Here is a 13,326-nt window from a genome sequence, read left to right as displayed (position 1 = left end):
CTCCGGAAATTTCGACCACCTGGGGTTCTTTAACGTGCACTTAAGTGTAATCAGACAGGCCTCAAGCAATTTTGTCTCAATCGAAACTGCGGCCGCCGTAGCCGGGATTCGAACCCGTGACCTTCGGTTCGGGTTAGCAGACAAGTGCCTTAGCCACTAAGACTGTGGCGGGTTCGTTCATGTAAGGAGAAGAAGAAAAAACACAGAATGACTGAACGAGCAGCATACATCTTATGTGGACCCGTACAAAAGACACCCATTCTTGTCACTACATGACTGAGTTTAGCCGCATTGATAAGATTGATATGTGTTCCCCTTCCTATCTTCATTTTTTTTATTTGCCATCAATACTCCAGGCAGGAAGTACGAACCAGGCTAAACGCAATGTCTCCTCTATTTGTTTTTGAGTGCTTCTGCTTTGTGCTTCTACCTCGTCGGTCATCTTCTTTGCCACACTCATTTCTTTGGACGTAAACGCGCACCAACCTGACACCTTCACCCCAGTGATGAGCGAGTGCTTTCATATGAATGTATCTCTAATGCGAAGCAACGCGACTTAACCGCTAAGCTTGCTGGATATGATTACCAATGGCTCGATGAATCCTTTCTTGTGAGCCTTGGCATCATCTTTGGTGGACAAGGGGGGCAGGGCCTCGCATGCTCCCGTGCCCTTGCTGTACTTGCTGCAGGGAAAGCTGAGCACTTCACCGAAGGCATGGTCGAGAATGTCATTTAGGAACTTCTTCGCCGAGGGAAGCTTGCAGCCCCTATTCAGAGCACCTTCGGCACACTCGATGAAGTCTTGGTAATAGCTGTTTCGAAATTAAAAAATAAATAAAACAAAGAACATTTGATTGTTACAGAATTGCGAAGACTTTTGTAATTGTACAACAGAGACTTAAACAGATTAATTATGCGCTTCACACTAGCGGTATCACTAACCGCTTTCTCTTGCTCCCGCGAAGGAAAAGGGGGACGCAAAAAAATAAGAGGAAAAGAACGGCAGGGAGGTTAACTAGTCTATAGGTGGCCGGTTCGCTACCCTGCACATGGGAGGGGGGTGCGGGAGATAAGAGAGTATACCAAGGAGTGTTTAACCTTCGAGAAAGGAAAATATTTTACCGTGAGCAGTTCAACAAATGTTTTCTCATTTTCGCCTCCGAAAGCTAATGCGTACAGTCAGGACACGTTCAACGGTGTTCTTCCGTATGCGTGCCCCATAACTCCTTTTTCTTTACTACACAAAACGGCAAGACTAACAGCCCAATATGACAGCACTCAAAGACATCCGTGAAATAGCCTATCGTGAATGATTCCATATCAACTTGTAGTATCGTAAATTAAACTATTAGTCATGTTGACAGCACCTATGGCTTGTGGCCACCCACCGCGGCCGCTCCTCTAAAATAGAAACTTACCACGCGCCTTGGTTTCTCTACCTCTGTTTCCGCGAATAATTCGTGATCCCAGCGCCTAATATCATCAGACAGCTTTTAAATTACACTCACCAGCAGGAGTATGGAATCTTCTGATTGTCGGCAGCCTTGGAAGCGCGGAACATGGCCACGAACATGTTGTTCGTGCATTTATGCAATTCGGAGCCAGCCTTGTTGATGCACTTTATGCTGTCGAAGTACTCTGCGCGGGGTGCAATTAAACAAAGCAAAGTTGCCAAAACGCAAAATGAAGAAACAGGCCTTGCTCATTTAGCTAAGGGAGCCCCCTTGTTCACCCCGATAATGCAAGCACGGCTGCTCACTTTTCCTCTACATATCTTCCATCCACACGTAAGGGAAGAGCATATTTCAAGTGGCGTATACTTATGAGCAGGTAAAATGCGAGATCATTAGTTCACTGAGGCTGTAAGGCGTAAAGCAGACGAATAAATTGTGCTCTACTATCTTCTATCTGAAGACGAAGGTATGAAATGAGCCTACATTTTAACACGGTCTAACACATTTAGGGGACACTCTAACACGCACTCTAGCGGACAACAAACTTTAATAGCAAACTATGCTTGCGGAATTCCGACTTGCCTCCTATACAGCTCCCTTCAAAGAGACAGGTTAACCATGGGTCGCACATCTCTCCGAATAGAGTCCATCAATTTCTAGAGGAACATTGACAGCAGGCAAAGTAAACCAGGCACCAAGAGTGGGGACATGTTCAACGCTATGAATGAGTCCCCTCGCTTCGTCTTTCATTTATTTATTGCGCTGTAAATATCTTGTGCAATAGAATGCCAACTAACCTGAGACTTCACGTTGCTATATTAAACTCAGAAGGAAGTGGAGGCCTTTTGGAGTCCCTTGTAACGTCTGGTTATTAGTATTACGTCATGCTTCCTGTAATGCAGGCGCAACGATCCGGAGCTCTCGAACGATTACAACGTACCCCAGACAAGACTCACAGGTTTCATGAACGATTTTTAAAACATTGACCTCACGAGAACTTCAACTGATTTTCGAGAACTTGATGAACGACCCGCGGGCTCTGAGATCGGATGCTATCGGCTGTTTATCAACGCTATGCCGATCAGGCCGATCACATATCACTGAGGCCATGCATGGTCGTTCATCGAGCTTAACAAGTTGATATGTGTAAACTTCTACTCTGTAGGATTTCTTAGTTACCTAGTGATTCGTACTAAATATTCCCGGCGTGCAAGTTAAGACATTATGTATTTATATCAGGTTGAAAAGCCCCGTAAAAGCGATTCTGGTGAACACTCAACTTCAGACGGCATGTTACCAGGAAGCGCTTGTTCGCATCGCTATTACGAAGACTACACTAAAAAAATCGCCGCTAATCTAAATTGATTCGAAAGCTCACTAAGAAACTAGAAAAGTTGTTGCCGTTTACCCAAATAAATGAGTTTGTTGTAAAGTTTTATCTGTACACTAACCTGAACAAATTACTGAGTGGCTAGCTGCCACCACACTGGAGACACAAATATGGGATGAGTAACAGGGTGGGGGGGGGGGAGGTCAGGGGGTAGCCGTATCCATACATCATTGCAAAGGAGGCACCCGATGCATGGCACATACTTTACTAAGCCGGCCTTTTCACGTCATTAATTATTGCTCAACATTATGGCTCTGGATATTTTCTTTTTTTTACAATAATGGTGACCAAGGAACTCTGTTGAGGCGTTCAAAGGGTTCTTCACTTACAAACTTTTACCTCAAAAAGCCTCTAACCAACGGCGCGCCTTCACAAAGGGCACGCCATTGCTTCATTTTCATTTTTACATTGATTGTGGCACTTGTTTTCTTTCGAACTTGCTTAACAAAGAAGGGGGAGTTACTCCTGCTTACCTCCCTACCACTAACGAAAAGCACTAAACACGCCTCTGATATAACCGCAGTCGCTTATTTGATGTGATCAGCATTTTACGCTTTGATTTCTATAATAAAAGGCGTCATTTAAGTGACAATCTACAAAAGGAGAAACAATAAATCTGTGAAAGTTCGTCACTGAACTGAAACGGTGTTGCGAGGAAAATTTGTGTAAACGATGCACATTCCGCGCTCATACTCACTCACCTTTGTGCTTCGGGCTAGTGGTGTTGCAAAACATGTCATGCTCGTCCTTGACGGCCTTGAGCATCAGCGTGATGATACCTCTAGGCAGACCTTCCAAGCACTTGGCGCCAAAATCTTCGGCACATTTTAGTTGTCTCTTATCCGATCTGCAACGACAGATCATTGGTTCTAAGAGTACACCCGACGGGGCTGTAACGGGCACCTTGGCGTGATTCATAACGCACAACGTACAGTGCTAGAGGCTTCGAAACAAGGCCAAAGTGCACATGTCCCAGTTGCACAATGCTAGAACTGGCACCGGCGCCTCGCAAATATAAAGCAAACAAGGTGCACGTGAGTTGAATTGTTGAATTGCATTAGGCGCACTGCAGAGTCCAGTCGCAATCATTGTTACCTTTAGTTCTAAGTGCAAAAATGCGAGTGTGCACAGGGCTGCGGTGGCTGCATTTTCAATGGGGGCGAAAACGCTGTAAGCCCATTTGCCCAGACTTCGGTGCATGTTAAAGAAGCCCGGGTTGCTGAAATTTCCGGTGTCCTCCACTATGGCGTCTCTTGCAATCATAAGGTAGTTTGGGGACGTTAAGCCCCACATATCAATCAAGTGTGCACTGCGAATGAATAGTGATTTGGCGCAAAGCATCACCTTCATATTGACAATTTACCAAAAAAAAACAAGTAAAGCATACTAAAAAATTCACGCTGTCCTTGAGGCAGCGCAAAGAGGTACTAAAAAGGAATGTTCACGGTATTATAATTAAGCATATACTGTGTCATGGAATGTAAGGTTGTGAAGTTGGAATTCTGCAAAATATTTTCAGTTCAATACATGTGCTCGCAGACACTGCAGCTGGATTCCCTCAGGGCCAACTTTGATCCTCTATGTAGAGCAGGAATAAAAAAATTCAACATTAGAGATTAATCAAAAAAACTCAGACGAACGAATGTTGCCGCTCAGTTAGTGGACCTGCAACACCCGAAATGAATCAAGCTTGTTTTTTAAGTTAGAGCTTACACGGCAGACCACATCCACACGATTTCATCATGTTCCAGCTGCTGGGTGGAAAGCACACTGGACAATGTGTAATTTTGGACACACGAGAATGCCGTTCGCTGAGGACTTCTACTCTCCACCATGAAGGTGACGTTATGCATACTTCAATCTACTTAATTTGTCGCGCATGTCACTATGCATTCTAGTATAAGGCTCACGCCACACCTTGCTTCTGCGACATTCCTGTGAAACATTTCCAAGATCTTGCTCTATTTCGGAACCTTTTTCTACTTCTGTTATGTATTTATTGAGGGCCTGATCAGATTATTGTTCTGACGCATCGATTGCGCAAGCTACAAACAGTACGGAGCTGAAAAACAGAACTTTAAAGCCGATGAACGCCTCAGAACATCTGTGCAACGCTTTTTGATGACGGTCAGAGACAGTTGCCAATCGGCTGATGAGGCTTCCCAGATCTCATGCGGCAAAGTAATAGCCAAACATACCACATACCGTCCAGTGTGTGTGTGTGTGTGTGTGTGTGTGTGTGTGTGTGTGTGTGTGTGTGTGTGTGTGAAATCTTTCACTTTGTCACGACTTGGATGCGCTACACCAGTGACTGATTGGTTCATAAGTGGAGTTTAACGTCCTTAAACCACCATGTTATTATGAGGGATGCCATAATGGAGGACTTCAAAAATTTTGATACCCCCGGGTTCTTTCAATTGCAGCCAAATGGGAGGACACGGGCCTACATCATTTTCGCCTCCGTCGAAAATTCAGCCGCCGCCGTCGGGATTTGATCCCGTGACCTGCGGGTTTGCAGCCGAGTACCTTAGCCACTAGACCACCAAGGCGTGGCGCTCTATACTTGATAAGTGATGCATAACAAACGACCCCGCTGTCGAGCCATGAACCCTAATGAGAGCCAACATATACCCAACGTCCACGCTCTCCGCTGATTTGAGCATTGTTAGCAGCGCAGTTACCATCTCCGCCGCGAGATGGTGCCATGTGCCTATGCACGTGATTGCTATCACAGTGAAAGTAAGCCGCTGATTAAAAAAAAAGCTAGGCCTGCACAGAATACGCAACATAGTCATAGTGAAAAGTGTGACGGCGTCCTTTTCAGAGCCCGTTGTAGACTATGTTGTGGCACACACGCAAGGTACCAACTGTGCCATACACCACCGTAAATTTTAGTAAGTGGGAAGGTTCCGATATGCCACTGTTCGTTTTCGGCGGATAAGCGAGGTACTCGCTACACATATGTAAGACATTATGCGCACATTGTACTGCGGCTGACGACGTCCTAAAATTGTGGCGAAGTCTTGTAAGGGGATGGAAGCGTTGAATGACTCTCACTGCCGTGGTTCTTGTGATCTGATCACAGCTTTCGCTGCAAAAAAAGAAAGAAAAGAAAGTGCCCAAGGTCATGACGGGAGCTGACAAAAGGACAGGCATATTCATGCCCCCTTCTCACCCCCTCCCACACGTAACTTAGCTTGCTCGCCGGTACGAAAAGGTAGAGACCGCATTGAAGTGCGCGGAACATACGTGTAACTCCACTCCTATTTGATAGATTCCAAACAGGTTCAGGACATGTTATTCGTGAAGTGTCATGCGCTGGTAGTATGGCTATTGAACTATTGAAAGTAGCCGGGGCTCGACAAGCAACGTGACCGTAGTCTTGGTTCAAAGGGCCGCTGGTGATCACAAATGGTCTACATTGAAGCACAACCTAATGAAACAAAATTAAGCGCAGCTGGCTTGTAGCGCGATGTTCCAAGAAAATACACACGGATTTCTACTAAATATGGAAGTTTGTTGATTCCCCTTTCTAAATCCTTCGCCACCACCACCTCGTGAGTTTCCGGAAGACCGATTAGTAATGAATACCCTGCCTTATGCTTGTTAATTATATTGTCATGCATACGGAACTATCACTCCACCACAGGCTCTGAAGTGACATCCAATTAAGGAAGGTGAAAACGTTGTCGTAGTGGGTTAAACAGTCGAGCAGCCTTCTTTGTCTGCATTAGTGCGCGCTCTGTACGGTGTTAGCTAGATCTGCTCTGACCTAATAAAGCTTCCCCGTAACAATATACTGACAATGTAAAGCGCTATAAAGAACGATGGCAATAGCAAACAGACCAATATATCGCATTCTATTCTTTTTTGTATTCCATTGAAGGACTTCACACTATAACTATGCCCGAGCAACAAGGCCGAACATAAGCATTTTACCTTACGAGTGGGATCACAGACAGAGAGTGACTGTGAGGCTTACGTGCACATCTCTGCGAGGCCCTTCGCATTATCAGGTAGGGTCGGCTCATTGAAGTAAGGGACGAAGTCATATCCGCACTTTTCGGCCTCTGCAAACGTGCACCCTGGAAGGTCCTTGAGCACACTGGAACTCGACACGCCTGCATGGACATTTCCGAGTGGATGGTTTAGCGTGATAGTCCTGAAAAGCACGTTTCTCGGTAATTTAAGTATGATATTTGCAGCGTCACCAATGAGAGGAAATTTCGATCGATGCGTACATAAAAACTGAAGGCTTGAGGCACAATTTAGCATATTCTGCGTGGCAGTTGGGCCTTTAACCAGAGATTGATGCCACTGCTTGAAACTTTTTTAAGAAAAGACATGCAAAGGCGCCATGTTGGCAAGGAGGCTCGATGACCGATGTGCATTGAATGGCAGATGCTTAAGATCGAACCACTCGATGGTGGTGCAGTGGTCATGGTACTCGACTACTCACCTGAAGGTCGAGGGATTGAATCCGAGCTGCGGCGGCCGCATTTTCGGGGGAGGCGAAAATGCGTTGTCCTGTTCATTGTGCTCGTAAAGTTTTGGCTTATCGACTGACGCTCTCTCGAAGTGTGATAGCTGTTCACTGCTGTCTGTTTCCTTTATGTTCTCGCGTTCTCTTATGTAACTTATCAGTTCAATAAAGATTGTTTTCACTGTTCTGACTGTGACTTTTCATAATATTACCCTTCATGTCGTTGCTGTCGCGCATAGCTTTAACTTGGAAGCAAGCGTGCTTCACAGTAAGCCGTAATTGAGCAACACAGGAAGTTAAAACGGTGGCATAACTTCTCACTCAGAGAAAAGCAGAGGGCTCAAGTATAAAAGTGCCTTGCTGGCAACGTGTCACGCAGAAAACGAACAGGGGGGGGGGGGGGGGAGAACAGAAACGTTTCTGAGAGAATAGAAACCTAACGTTCAATTTGTGCATGCGTACGTGACTGAACAAATTCTTCAATGATGTTCGCAACGGCCAGTCAATGCAAGAAGCGCAAAAGAGTTTTCAGTGCCTGGCGCCTTGGCGATCGACAATGACGGTGTTTTAGCAACAACTGAAGGCCACCAATCAATAAGGTGCCATAAGGTATTAAACTTTTATTTTATTTACAGAAATACTGCAGGCCTAAAGGCCCCTACTAGAATGGGAATAAAAACGCATCAAAATATTGAAAAAAAGGAAGAAACGTGGAGATCTGATTGATATGTTGGGTCTAACGTCCCAAAACCACCATATGAATATGAGAGACATCGTAGTGAAGGAGTCCGGAAATTTGACCACCTGGGGTTATTTAACGTGCACCCAAATTTGAGCACTTGGGCCTGCAGCATTTTCGCCTCTATCGAAAATGTAGCCCCCGAGGCCGGTATTCGATCCCGCGACCGGCGGGTCAGCATGCGAGCACCTTAGCCACTATGGAGCACCGTGGTGGGGAAGAACGATAACAAATAATAATGCCGACAGAATAAAAAAATGAAGGTAGTTCATGTTGTGAAAAGTCAATACAAATAAACGCGTGTGAATGTAGTAACAGTCCCAAAAATGACGAGAAAGATGAAATAGAACCGATTCTTATTATCTTTGAGAAAATAGACTGTTCGCAAAGCCACCTAGGAGGAAGCTCTTAACAGTGTTAAAGAACAGACTTGTTCAGGAGACAGATGAATTCAATCAGAAATCGTTTGCGGAAATTTTCAATAGACTTGTTTCGGCTAAATAGGGAGTGAAAGAAAGTGCATAAGTATGACGAGTGCATCGTGATGTTAGTGGAATAAATATGGTGCTAGGTCGAGCCCGAGCTTCCAATCAGGCAAGGATATAAAACTTTTAAGCGTTGATTCTTTCGCCTAGTCGGCAATGAAAAAACCAGTTGGGATTTCATAATTACGTAACGAAAAACTGGGCACAATATAAAGCAAAAATAATTCACACAGCTTCTCGCTGGATTTTTTTCAAGCCCGTTTAAAAGAAGTTGGTGTAAGAATCCCATATATATATATAGAAGTGTATTCCTGCTTAGGTCGGATCACGTGTTGATAAGGCAAGCGTTGAACTTGTGGTGGTGAATTTTTAAGCTTGTGCCGTATCAAGCAAAATTTGTGAAGAGAAGCAGAACATGGGTTAGCAATATGGGTGTTCCAACATAGATTATTTGTTAGAGTGACATCTAGATACTTATATTCGCAGACCTCAGTTAAGAGTTTAGGACCAATGGAATAGGAAAACTTAAGTGGGTGAAGTCTTTTTGTGACGCGAAGAAGTACAGCTTATCAGTATTAAGCACCTTGCCCAATTCCCGACACCATTTAAGGATTATACTGAAGACAACGCTAAGCTTGTGTTGGTCGTCTGTAAAATGAATATTGTTGTATAAAACACAATCGTCTGAAAATAGGCCTATTTTTATTGGTTCATTGATAACTGATACTATGTCGTTTATGTAAATGAGGAACGAAATTGGCCCCAATACACGGCGCTGGGGCACTTCTGAAGATACCGGAAGAGTGCCGGGTGTTTTCTCAGGTATTTTTACATATTGTGCGCGGTTGCTCAACTGGGCAGAAACATATAAAACAAGAGAATTAAAAGGCCAATCATGTACAGTTATTGAATAAATTTATCATGAGGAACGTGCACAAAGGCTCTGCTGTAGTATAAAAAGGTGATCTCGACCTGACCACCCCTGTGAAGAACGGATGCTGAAATGTAAACAACAGAAGTAAGTTGAGTGATGGTAGAAAATGTTTTGACAAAAACATTTTGGTGTGGTGACAGTATGTTATTGTCATTTAAAAATTTAGTTATGCAGGTAGCCACAATATGTTCCTGGAGTCTACAACACGAAAAAATATAGACATTTGGCGGTAATATAAAAATGACAATGGATCACCATTTTTTAGTATTGAAACCACGCGTGCTGTTTTCTAGCGATGAGGAATGTAAGAAGTTTTTGAAGAAGATTGAAATGTTCTTACAACAAACCCAGCTAAGAGCTCAGCACATCGGCGAAGGATTGCGTTAGATATTCTATCGGGTCCAGGTGATGATTTTACCTTCAGTTTCAGTAGCATAATAAAAACTGCCTCAAAAAACACAACGCATACATAAAAAAATTTAATGGGGAGCCAGTGGCACGATTCTCAGCAATATAGCAAGTTATTCCAATTCACGCCATTGCGATTCATACGGTAGGCAATTCTAAACCAAGCGCGACCGATAAGCGATTCTCCACGCATAGATAAAGTCAGGAGAGAATAGAGAAGAGTCTGGGTGAAGATGAGGATAGTGGTCGCTCATGTTCTGATAAGGTCATTAGCGAGCCACGATATTTGGCGACCCAATGCACAAAACACCGACACATTTGCGCATACACAAATCGACGCAAAAACAACCGCAGTGTGGCTGCGTCACTTTAAGCGTGTGTCACTATGGTTTATGCGCTGCTTCATCTAATGTCTTCGCTAACGTTTTCTATTATTGGGTAATTGTTCACAAACTGTTGGCATTTACTGGTTCGGCTTTGTTTAGCCCTGGATTACATTAACTAATTACCAACGCGCAGAGACTATACGAACAGAGGAAACGCACAACTTGAGTGCTGACGAAAAACCAACGAAAGTTTATTGGGTCAAAAAATACTCGTCTCGTTCCGGCACTCTTTCCGTGCAGTTTCATATGCATGAAATAGGCCCTTCATGACACCCTTTTGTCGAATTGTGTTGGCTTGAGCTCTCTGGCAAAGACAAATGTTGGTAAATGGTTACCTTGTTTAGGGCATTGTTAACAAAAGCTGCTCAAATTTGGCTTCAGTTTTGCAGTGGAACATGCGTGCTCGTATGACAGAGTTAGAAATACATTACGTGTGCCACTACAATTCTGCCACTCGCAATGAAGCGTTGCGATTCCCCACTGGATCAACCGGTCGAACAACTAGTGACAACGAGCGCTGCTCATGTAACATGAGCACATACCGAAACTTGAGCCTACGCCAAAGGTAAGGAATGTACTGTGGTTCAACGTAAGTGCCAACGCAACATCAGGCTATAACTTGCCCACTGGGCATTAAACTATAGTCAGCGTACATAGGAAGGTGGCGACACCCACAGAGCGTTCGCGCAGAGGTGAAAGCCACCTACAAACACGTGAAGGAACATTAAACAACGAAATATGGCCAGCTACCTGATGCGTGCTTCGTGTAACATCGATTTCAGGCAGCAAACATCTTCGTAATGCACAGAGTCGCAGTGTCGTTCGTATAATAGCAACGGAAACACTCTGCTAGTGGAGCGTTAATCAGGAGCCATGCCACTGATATAAATGAACAACGATGTAAATATTCCGTGGCAGTGACCAATCATAAAGGTAATCAATACGGGCAATTCTTCACTTCACTCTTCACTCCTTCTTATTAGCTTATTTAGGCATATTTTTGTAACAAGCGTAACAAATTAGAACGCAGCTTACATGTGAGCAATTAAAAACTATCTCGCTGGACTATACTTCCGAAGAATCGACTTACAGTCGAGAAACACTTTTTACCATTCATTCATGATCCCTGTTATACGGATGCAATAATATATTGGGTATCACAGCAAAGCAGGGGCACGTATGCTGACCATGAACAGTTTCTTACAATATCTGGCGCAAAAGACGCTTTTCTGGCGAGCTATAAAAAAGAAATGCTCGTGAATTTCTGTTGATTGTTATGTGAAGAAGCCAGAATTACGTGGAAGCATGGAAATATGGTGTCTGTCAGAGACCAACTTGAAGAACCACGCACTGTTACACTCTTGTAATTACTCCATAAGTTCCTCACCAACAACTTGAAACGGTCACTGGTGGCGGCAGTGCTTAACTATACATCTTAGCACTTATACTTCCTGGGAAAGCCGAGAGACTTCTGAAGATGTTCCAGTGCATGTTCCTAACAATCATTATTGAAAGTTTTAAAACCAGTCCCTAAGTGGATCCCCGACACATCACAACACCCAACTGTATTACGAGAAAATCCTGGAAGTATAAGTTGCGTTATCTCAACCACACGACATACATTTTGCAGTGTGCCTAACATTCACTTTTTACCTCATCAACACTCACCACCCGCAAAGTAGACCAGGCCCAAGCACAGGATAGTAAGCGTGCCATTCATCCTCATCTTCACTCGCGCCGACTAGAAATCGACGGACTGCAATGCGGCTGGTCTTAGCTATTTATTGCACTGCCCGACGATGACACGTTTGTAAAAACACTGACTACGACGGAAGCGAAAACCCGTGCACTATATCACACACGCTAAAGTATGCATGAAATGCAATAAAAAGCAATTGACCCTTCGCTAGCTGTTTGCCTTTAAAATAGGCAAATATTACATGTCTTCCTAGCAGGCGCGCACTATAGCGTACGCTGGCGCACAGAATGTCAAAGAAAAGGAAAGGATGGCGAGCCCACGCACTTCAAGGGCAAAATAGAAGGTGGGGAAAACATATTAGCATACACCGCTCGCTAATGAAATTACCTTTTATTCACTTTCATTTAAGAAACACGTTTGCCTTGAGGCAGCTATCCAAGATGTCAATGCCCTGTTCGCACTACTGCTCAAGAGCACGCACATTCATTTCCACAAACAGCAGTCTGCTTCTTCTCTCACGCACTCATACGGGCACCTGCATTCCCCGCAACGTGCTCAGTGCAAGTGTCATGCCTTGGGTGTGCTTCGGCTTTTAAGTAGAAAAAGTGAGTTAAGAATAAGGACCTATGGTCGTAGAACTGGAAGACGATGTTTGATTCGTAAGGTCACACTCAGCATTCTATCTTCGTTCTTCTCTTTCTTTGCGTCCCTAGCACCTCCCACCGAGCCCATGCCCTGCTTTTTATATATTCAATATTTTCGGAGGCGAAGGGAACGAATGTTGCGAAACTTATTTTGCTGCTTTCAACACATACAGTTTCTGTAGCGGGCGGTTCACACGTGGAGTTACCAAACGAACTGAGCAGGTGCCGACACCACCGCTTCATGCGTGATGCAGTGGCGACACTCGAACAAGTGTTCTTGCACTGCCGCCGCTTAGCTCACATACACAAGCATCACGTTTGGCGGTGTCTTTCACATGCAGTTCGCGATAGTCCGAGTTTTGGTGGTTGGCACTGCACTCAATTCAAAATAATCAGGTGTTGTTGAGGGCGTTTTCTCCTCCATCGATGTTTCAAGTGTTTAGAGTGACAACTATTCACAGTCACTTTTAGTAGATTATAGGGCGCTACTTGGATGTGCTTATAGGTCACTACTTGGATGTGCTTATAGGTCACTACTTGGATGTGTTTTCTTGTAATGCTTGTGGCAGCGGAGTTCGGGATCGCTGGTTATGGCACTCAATGCTAAGAGCAAGAAACATGACCGTAGAACTGGAAGATGGTGTCTAATTGATAGGGGCTAGCTTCAAAACCTTACTTTGCTTTCCTCTGGCCTCTGTTCCAGC

General features: G+C 44.3%; 1 protein-coding gene across 1 annotated transcript; it reads right to left on the bottom strand.

The window, feature by feature from the left end:
• Positions 1-306: 306 nt before the first annotated feature.
• On the bottom strand, positions 307-12,041 carry LOC119168460 (uncharacterized). Its single transcript, XM_075865480.1, has 5 exons — positions 11,948-12,041; positions 6,827-6,965; positions 3,546-3,691; positions 1,509-1,638; positions 307-812 (listed from the first exon to the last, which is right to left on the bottom strand). The coding sequence occupies exons 1-5, from the start codon at positions 12,003-12,005 to the stop codon at positions 557-559; spliced, it is 729 nt and encodes a 242-aa protein (XP_075721595.1). The 5' UTR covers positions 12,006-12,041; the 3' UTR covers positions 307-556.
• Positions 12,042-13,326: the final 1,285 nt, after the last annotated feature.

The sequence above is a fragment of the Rhipicephalus microplus genome, chromosome 6, assembly GCF_043290135.1.
Source record: "Rhipicephalus microplus isolate Deutch F79 chromosome 6, USDA_Rmic, whole genome shotgun sequence".
In the NCBI taxonomy this organism is placed as follows: domain Eukaryota; kingdom Metazoa; phylum Arthropoda; class Arachnida; order Ixodida; family Ixodidae; genus Rhipicephalus; species Rhipicephalus microplus.
Note: the sequence above shows the minus strand (reverse complement) of the source record. Positions and strands in the feature narration are given on the sequence as shown.